Source organism: Entelurus aequoreus, linkage group LG02 (assembly GCF_033978785.1).
Source record: "Entelurus aequoreus isolate RoL-2023_Sb linkage group LG02, RoL_Eaeq_v1.1, whole genome shotgun sequence".
Lineage (NCBI taxonomy): Eukaryota > Metazoa > Chordata > Actinopteri > Syngnathiformes > Syngnathidae > Entelurus > Entelurus aequoreus.
In genome coordinates this window covers 673,388-682,500 of record NC_084732.1, presented here as the reverse complement: position 1 = coordinate 682,500, position 9,113 = coordinate 673,388, and the positions used below count along the sequence as shown (strand labels likewise).

General features: G+C 38.1%; 1 protein-coding gene across 4 annotated transcripts in view; it reads left to right on the top strand.

Annotated features, from left to right (window-relative positions):
• The window catches only part of LOC133665454 (A-kinase anchor protein 13-like), a 364,315-nt gene that overhangs the window by 229,619 nt on the left and 125,583 nt on the right, over positions 1–9,113 (top strand). For all 4 annotated transcript variants that reach the window (XM_062070780.1, XM_062070772.1, XM_062070757.1 and 1 more), the window contains exon 11: positions 99–247. In XM_062070780.1, coding sequence (XP_061926764.1) covers positions 99–247 — 149 coding nt within the window. The remainder of the gene's footprint in view (positions 1–98; positions 248–9,113) is intronic.

The following is a 9,113-nucleotide window of genomic DNA, read 5'->3' as shown; positions in this document are numbered from 1 at the left end:
TTCCAAGAAGAATTTAAAACGCGGATAAACAAAAATGTGGCTGGTGAAGCGAACCCAAGCCGACGTGTTTTCACGGTCTCGGCCATTGTGTCTTTCAGGGTCTTCACAGTCGTCCACCTTGCCCGCTTTGTCCAGTCGGACCATCAGCAGCAGCAACAGTTGCTCCTCCGCCACACACAGAGACTCAGGCAGCGATGCTGAAAGTCTGCTGAGCGCCGAGGTGGCATATGACAGCGTCTTCATCAAGGTTTGACTCATGGCTGCTTTTTTTGTCTGTCATGCGCTCCATTTCATCCCAAGTGCTTAAAAACATGGCCCCAAATCCATTATTACCGTATTTCCTTGAATAGCCGCAGGGGCGTTAATTAATTTAAAACCTCCTGTCACTCCTGCGTTTACCGGAAACCGGCGGGATGGCCGTGCATGCGGTAATTATTTTAAAACCTCTTCTCACTCCGGCGTTTACCAAAAGGAATCCATAAAATTTAGGCGTGCGCTTTGAGTGTGATGTAAGCATACCATCATGAAAAGCACATGTAATTAAAAAAAACGTTATTATGGTCTTACCTGTACTTATAAATGGAGTCCATTTGCAGCTCCTTCTGACCAAAAGCATCGATAACTTGTTTATAGAAGTCTTCCTTATTTTCTTTCTTCAGTTTTAAAAGTCTCTCTGTCAATGGAGATATTCCTTTAATTATTACCTCCTGCTTCCATTGAAAGTCCAGTTTAGAAAACTGTTTTATTTTAGATACCGGTATGTAATCCTCCATGTTAAAAGTTCAGGCAGATTAAAAAAAAAAAATCTCTTGCTGCGTGTGTTCACTTCTTCTGCAGTACCGGAAGTCGCAAGAAGGATCACTAGCGCGGCAGCGCCCTCTACCACCAGGAGGCGGGAGTCATTTAATGACTTATACAGTATTTCACACACGCAGCTACGGTATATTAATAAAACATAGCTGCTTACTGTTCTCTTTAGCATACTGTACCAGTATTCAATAGCTTGGACCTTAAATCCTACTGAAAAGCTCTTTATCTTTTTTCCTTTGTGCGATTGTAAACTACTGAAAGCAGCTTCCTCCATTTTGAAAATGAAGACAGATGCGTCACTCGTGACGTAACGAATTTGACCCGGTGGAAGTTCTAGCCATATGCTAAATATTTTGCGAAACGAGTTTGACCCGGCGAAAATTATAGACATGCGATAATAAAATTAATATTTTGCGAAACGAATTTGATCCGGCTTCAATAATAAACCGGCGATAAGGCCAAGCATGCGTTAATTATTTTGAGAAACGAGTTTGACCCGGCAGTAATTCTAGACGTGCGAATACTATATTCCCTGCGCCAATTCAAGGAAATACGGTATACTTGTGATATACACTGTAAAAAAAAAAATTATGTAAAAAAACGGTAATCTACTGGCAGCTACGGCTGCCAAACGAAAACCATAAAATTAAAGTAAAACATTGTAAACCAAATAATGATCAAAAACATTATATTTACAGAAATTTTCATGAAAAGTTTTGCGGAAAAATATCGTTATTTTACAGATTTTTACAAAATTATTCAAATCAACCACCTTTAATAAAGTGACGATGCAAACAGTTCTGCAGAAAAATGCCTTTATTCTACAGAGTTCTTCCAAATTATTCGATCAAACACCTTTAATGAAGTGACAATGCTGGCAGTTCCACAGAAAAATACCATTATTTTACAGATTTTTTTTCTGAATTGTTAAGATCAACCACCTTTAATAAAGTGACGATGCAAACCGTTCTGCGGAAAAATACCTTTACTCTACAGCAGGGGTCACCAACGCGGTGCCCGCGGGCACCAGGTTAGCCCGTAAGGCAGGGGTGTCAAACGTACGGCCCGCGGGCCGGATCAGGCCCATGAACAGGTTTTATCCGGCCCACGAGTTTAAAAATGAGCCGAAATTTTTGAATGAAAGAAACTGCTGTTCTAAATGTGTCCACTAGATGTCGCAATAGCAATTATTTGTATCTTTGTAGATTATGCTACATATATTAAAAAAAATAAACCACATGATGTTAGTGCACCAGTCGAGGAAAATTACCAAACTACAAAAATAACATCCTGTAATTTGATTTTGATGTGATTTTTTTATCTTGATAAATTGAAAATTAACACCAATGACTTGACTGATGAACATGATCACATAATCTATTCAAAAACTATAAATAACGACAAATAAAGATAGAATTCTATTAACCGTAACATGTAAGTGTAAAAAAACCCATTATTTTTTAAACAAAGAAAACAATCTGAAGTTGTCTTTATTTTTAAGTTATCGTGCTGTGATTTCACCAGTCCGGCCCACTTGGGAGTAGATTTTTCTCCATGTGGCCCTCCATCTAAAATGAGTTTGACACCCCTGCCGTAAGGACCAGATGAGTAGCCCGCTGGCCTCTTCTAAAAAATAGCTCAAATAGCAGCACTTACCAGTGAGCTGCCTCTATTTTTTAAATTGTATTTATTTACTAGCAAGCTGGTCTCGCTTTGCTCGACATTTTTAATTCTAAGAGAGACAAAACTCAAATAGAATTTGAAAATCCAAGAAAATATTTTAAAGACTTGGTCTTCACTTGTTTAAATAAATTCATTAATTTTTTTTACTTTGCTTCTTATAACTTTCAGAAAGACAATTTTAGAGAAAAAATTATTATTTATTATTAGCCTTTATTTAACCAGGTAAAATCCCATTGAGATCAAAGATCTCTTTTCCAAGGGAGACCTGGCCAAGAGGGCAGCAGCAAGGTTACATTAAAAACAGTAAACAAATACATAAAACATCACATTTACGACATTAAAACTTGCTCACATAACACATGTGCATACAGACAAGGTAGACTGCAGTCCTTTCACAGAAGCTTTAAACTCATTCAACGTAACAAGGGTTTGAAGTTTAATATTCGATTGTAGGTTATTCCAAGCCTTCGCTGCTGAAAACCTAAATGCTTTCTTGCCCAGTTCAGTTCTTACTTTGGGGACGACAAATTGCAGAACATTCATTGAACGAAGATTGTGACTTCCTTGTTTCTTTGTTAAAAGACAAGACAGATAAGATGGAGTGATACCCAGAAAATACAACCTTAAAAATGATTTTAGGATTTTTAAACACATATACATTTTAAATTCCTTCCTCTTCTTTCCTGACAATTTAAATCAATGTTCAAGTAAATTAATTGTTTTCATTGTAAAGAATAATAAATAAATTTGAATTTAATTCTTCATTTTAGCTTCTGTTTTTTCGACGAAGAATATTTGTGAAACATTTCTTCAAACTTATCATGTTTAAAATTCCAAAAAAATATTCTGGCAAATCTAGAAAATCTGTAGAATCAAATTTAAATCTTATTTCGAAGTCTTTTGAATTTCTTTTACAATTTTTGTTCTGGAAAATCTAGAAGACATAATGATTTGTCTTTGTTAGAAATATAGCTTGGTCCAATTTGTTGTATATTCTAACAAAGTGCAGATTGGATTTTAACCTATTTAAAACATGTCATCAAAATTCTAAAATTAATCTTAATCAGGAAAAATTACTAATGATGTTCCATAAATTATTTTTTTTATTTTTTTCAAAAATATTCGAATTAGCTAGTTTTTCTCTTCTTTTTTTCGGTTGAATTTCAAAGAGTCGAAATTGAAGATAAACTATGTTTCAAAATTTAATTGTCATTTTTTTTCGTGTTTTCTCCTCTTTTAAACTGTTCAATTAAGCGTAAATATCATTAATTATTGATAATAACATAGAGTTAAAGGTAAATTGAGCAAATTGGCTATTTCTGGCAATTTATTTAAGTGTGTATCAAACTGGTAGCCCTTCGCATTAATCAGTACCCAAGAAGTAGCTCTTGCTTTCAAAAAGGTTGGTGACCCCTGCTCTACAGCATGGGTGTCAATTTTTAACACTGTTACAAATATGCGCCACACTGTGAAACCACACCAAACACCAAACAAGAATGACAAACACATTTCGGGAGAACATCCGCACGGTAACACAATATAAACACAACAGAACAAATACCCGGAATCCTTTGCAGCACGCTACAAGGTGTGTGTGGGGTGGGAGGCGGGGTTTGGTGGTGGCGGGGGTGTATTTTGTAGCGTCCCGGAAGAGTTAGTGCTGCAAAGGATTCTGGGTATTTGTTGTGTTGTGTTTATATTGTGTTACAGTGCGGGTGTTCTCCCGAAATGTGTTTGTCATTCTTGTTTGGTGTGGATTCACAGTGCGGCGCATATTTGTAACAGTGTTAAAGTTGTTTATACTGTCACCGTCAGTGTAACCTGTATCGCTGAAGATGTTGATGTTGATGTTAAAATGGAAGAAAAGCGGACGTGACGATACATTAAAGGTTAATTTGTTCAACCTTGGCCCGCGGCTTTGTTCAGTTTTAAATTTTGGCCATTGACACCCCTGTGTTAGATTGTTAGTATGGACATAGACTTTTATATAACAAGCTACATATTTAATGAATGATAATTACTGTAATTTTACATGAATTTGTAAGTAATTTAAGAAAACAGAAAATGCTATGTATAATTAATTTGGTATTTTTCTGTAAAAAAAATAGAAATATACATCGTTTGTCATTACTGGCATATTACTTAAAATAACAGGCGGATTGTTTATTTAAAGATAATGTCTTCTATTCTACAGTTGTATAAACTATTTTAAAAAAATAGAAAATTTACAGTAGAAATTTAGAGTAAATTAACCATAAAATTAGGATTTTTTTTTTACAGTGTATGTCGGTGTTTCTTAACCACGGGGTTAGGAGCGCCTCCGAAAATGTCTGTTTCTCAGCCCTATGGTACTCGGTTGTAATTAGGGTTGCAAGGTAGAGATGTCCGATAATATCGGCCGATAAATGCTTTAAAATGAAATATATCGGAAATTATCGGCATCGGTTTCAAAAAGTAAAATGTATGACTTTTTAAAACGCCGCTGTACGGAGTGGTATGCCGTCTTTAAGTTGAAGTGGATTGGTAAATGTTTTTTTTGTTTTTTTTTAGCTAATTTTGTATGTTTACACCTAAAAAATAGTGCATTTTGGTATTTAGTATTTGGTATTGGTATTTATTTGGTATTTGGTATTTATATTTTAATCTATTAAGACCATGATTAATTAAGTGGCGTGATGCGGACACGTTTGTTACTGGATACTTTTTAATACGCTGCTGCCTTGGAGGCTTTATTTAGTGAGAGTCCAGTCCATAGTGGATCTAACATAATAGTGTGAGAGTCCAGTCCATAGTGGATCTAACATAATAGTGTGAGAGTCCAGTCCATAGTGGATCTAACATAATAGTGAGAGTCCAGTCCATAGTGGATCTAACATAATAGTGTGAGAGTCCAGTCCATAGTGGATCTAACATAATAGTGTGAGAGTCCAGTCCATAGTGGATCTAACAAAATAGTGTCAGAGTCCAGTCCATAGTGGATCTAACATAATAGTGTGAGAGTCCAGTCCATAGTGGATCTAACATAATAGTGTGAGAGTCCAGTCCATAGTGGATCTAACATAATAGTGTGAGAGTCCAGTCCATAGTGGATCTAACATAATAGTGTGAGAGTCCAGTCCATATTGGATCTAACATAATAGTGTGAGAGTCCAGTCCATAGTGGATCTAACATAATAGTGTGAGAGTCCAGTCCATAGTGGATCTAACATAATAGTGTGAGAGTCCAGTCCATAGTGGATCTAACATAATCAGATCAGATCAGATCAGAGCTTTATTTGTCCATTCTTAACATGTACAAGACACATAAGAACTGAAATTACATTTTCGGCACAATCCCGCTAAGAGCAGACATACGTTACAGGGAGACAAGACGGGACCGCCAACGGATCAGCCACTTAGGGCGCTCCTTAAAAAGGTGGGAAAAAGGTGACATTGGGGAAGGGGGGGGAGAGTAAAAAAAATATCAGTCTGAGGCTGGACCCTCAGGAATGGTCCAGACTGAGTCCGAGGAAAAAACCTCACATAGCATGGCACACATAAACATGGTACATTTAATCACAACAACTCGCAACAGAGTCATCCAACAGGACTTTGGAGGCCGGCAGCTGCTGTTGAGCGCTACTCAGCCCCCACAACCCCGGAGGAATTAAGCAGTGGTGAAGGCGTTGATTTGGGGAGGGGTGTGTGCGTGCATGTATGCCCAATTAACTTGGGTGAGATGTTGGAATTGTCTTTATGGGCCGAGGCCGGCCCCAAGAGTTCAAGAGTTCAAGAGTCCGACCCAGGTGCTTTTGAAAAAAAGGGAAAGGTCAAAAGCGTCCATCTTTGAGGAGTCCTCAGGGGAGTGTTTTCAAACAGCCTGTTCCTCAAGGCCATTCGAGGGAGTCAAATCGTAGATTAAGATGTTGTTTTTTCTTCGAGCAGTCAAAACAATGACATTCCTGCTCTGTATGCTGGCTCTGACAATTCCAATTTATTCTTTCTCTAACTTCATCAAGATGGAATCTACCTTGCGATTCAAATCAGCAATCGCTCCAGTCTGTGATCCCACAGCACGACCCAATCCTTCCATTGCGTTGAACAGCCTGTTGGCCCCTTGAGTGGCTGCCATCGTCTTCCGAATTTGACGATACACCAGAGCAATGCCCAGCCCAATCAGCAAATGCCCTGCGATCACAGCTCCAAATAGGTAGATGTCTTCCACGTCCTCGATGGAAAGGACTGAGAGGCACATGATTCTCCAAGTATTCCAGGAATCTCTCACGTACCCCGCAGCAATGGTTCCATCAGGGCAGCCAGGCTCCCCCGAACCTCTTTTCCTTGTCGAAAAGACTGTCAATTGCGTCGAGAGTCCAGTTGATCAAATTCATTTTGATGTTTAGATTTGAGGACAGCTCAAGAAAAGAGGCTTCAAAAAGTTCGGACAAAGACAAGGACACAAGAAAGCAAGCGGGAAGGAGGAGGAGCAGGGAAAAATGCGACCACCCTCACCAAGAGGCAAGACAGCTCTAATAGTGAGAGTCCAGTCCATAGTGGATCTAACATAATAGTGTGAGAGTCCAGTCCATAGTGGATCTAACATAATAGTGTGAGAGTCCAGTCCATAGTGGATCTAACATAATAGTGTGAGAGTCCAGTCCATAGTGGATCTAACAAAATAGTGTCAGAGTCCAGTCCATAGTGGATCTAACATAATAGTGTGAGAGTCCAGTCCATAGTGGATCTAACATAATAGTGAGAGAGTCCAGTCCATAGTGGATCTAACATAATAGTGTGAGAGTCCAGTCCATAGTGGATCTAACATAATAGTGTGAGAGTCCAGTCCATAGTGGATCTAACATAATAGTGAGAGTCCAGTCCATAGTGGGGCCAGCAGGAGACCATCCCGAGCGGAGACAAGTCAGCAGTGCAGAGACGTCCCCAACCGATGCACAGACGAGTTTTGGGTTGCCGGCCTCAGGTTTAGTCTAATTTATGCTAAATCCTAATATTTAATAATTGCTTATCTTTTTGCAATGTGCCAAGGATCCAATGATAAATGAGCTGTGGGCTGAAAATGACCCCTGGTCGGCAAGTTGAACCCGACTGTTGTACATCAAGTGTTCCGAACTAAAAAAAAAATCCATAACCCAACTTTTATTCAAAAGCCATTCCCCCAACAAGCGCAAAAGAGGTGTTACATTCCTCCCAGCTTGTTGTGCTGCGCATCAAGGTGAAGCCCACGTCGTCATTGGAGTATCACACTCGGTTTTCACCTGGAATTTGCCATATTTCATAGTTCAACGGCTGATTAACTTTCATTGTCAGACATCCGCTCCAAACATTGCATTCACTGTCCAAGGTTGTCGGCGTTGTATAACACGCTTTCATTGGGCGATTAGCTGCGGGCTTTTTAATTGAGTACAGGCGCTGGTGTTTAAAGGGCCAAATAAAGCAGACTCACAAGGTCGCCTGACGGCGGCGATAACCTCCCTGGCAGAGGATCTGTGCGATATCGTCAATAATATCAAGCCAACGCAAGTTTCACGGGCAGATGCTGAATAAACTCTACACAAACAGCGACTTTTACCTCTCGGCTTGTTTGCCCTGCAGCTCCTCCACGAGGCTCATGGGTAATACATGAAGGAGCTGCTTTTCACCGTCTGCGAAGCAACGAGCGCCGTCGTTAGTCTTGTAAATTTGTGCTAATTCCAGATTAGATTCGATTTTTGGTTTAGCCTTCCTTCTGTAGGATTCCACTTTCACTGACAAATGTTACGTTTTCACACCTTGATAACTAGAGATGTCCGATAATATCGATGATAATGCTTTAAAATGTAAAATGTAATGTTTCCCATAAACTGCCAAGAATGCTGTGGCGGTATGGGCGTGGTCACCATGACATCATCGAGTAATTTGCATAATTTACTACAATGATATGATATTCTCTAAAAAGGCTCAAAAAATGTATACTTGCTAAATAATAATAACAGTTTTGTTTTAAACGTCCATGCCGTCTTTAAGTTGAAGTGGATTGGTAAATTTGTCGTTTTTTTTTTTAGCTAATGTATGTTTACACCTAAAAAATAATAACCTAATTAATAATAACAGTTTTGTTTTAAACGTCCATGCCGTCTTTAAGTTAAAGTGGATTGGTAAATGTTTCGGTTTTTTTTTAGCTAATGTTGTATGTTTACACCTAAAAAATAATAACCTAATTAATAGTAACAGTTTTGTTTTAAACGTCCATGCCGTCTTTAAGCTAAAGTGGATTGGTAAGTGTTTCGTGTTTTTTTTTTAGCTAATGTTGTATGTTTACACCTAAAAAATAGTGCATTTTGGTATTTAGTATTAGTATTTATTTAATAATAACAGTTTTGTTTTAAACGTCCATGCTGTCTTTAAGTTGAAGTGGATTGGTAAATGTTTAGTTTTTTTTTAGCTAATGTTGTATGTTTACACCTAAAAAATAGTGCATTTTGGTATTTAGTATTGGTATTTATTTAATAATAACAGTTTTGTTTTAAACGTCCATGCCGTCTTTAAGTTGAAGTGGATTGGTAAATGTTTCGTGTGTTTTTTTTAGCTAATGTTGTATGTTTACACCTAAAAAATAATAACCTAATTAATAATAACAGTTT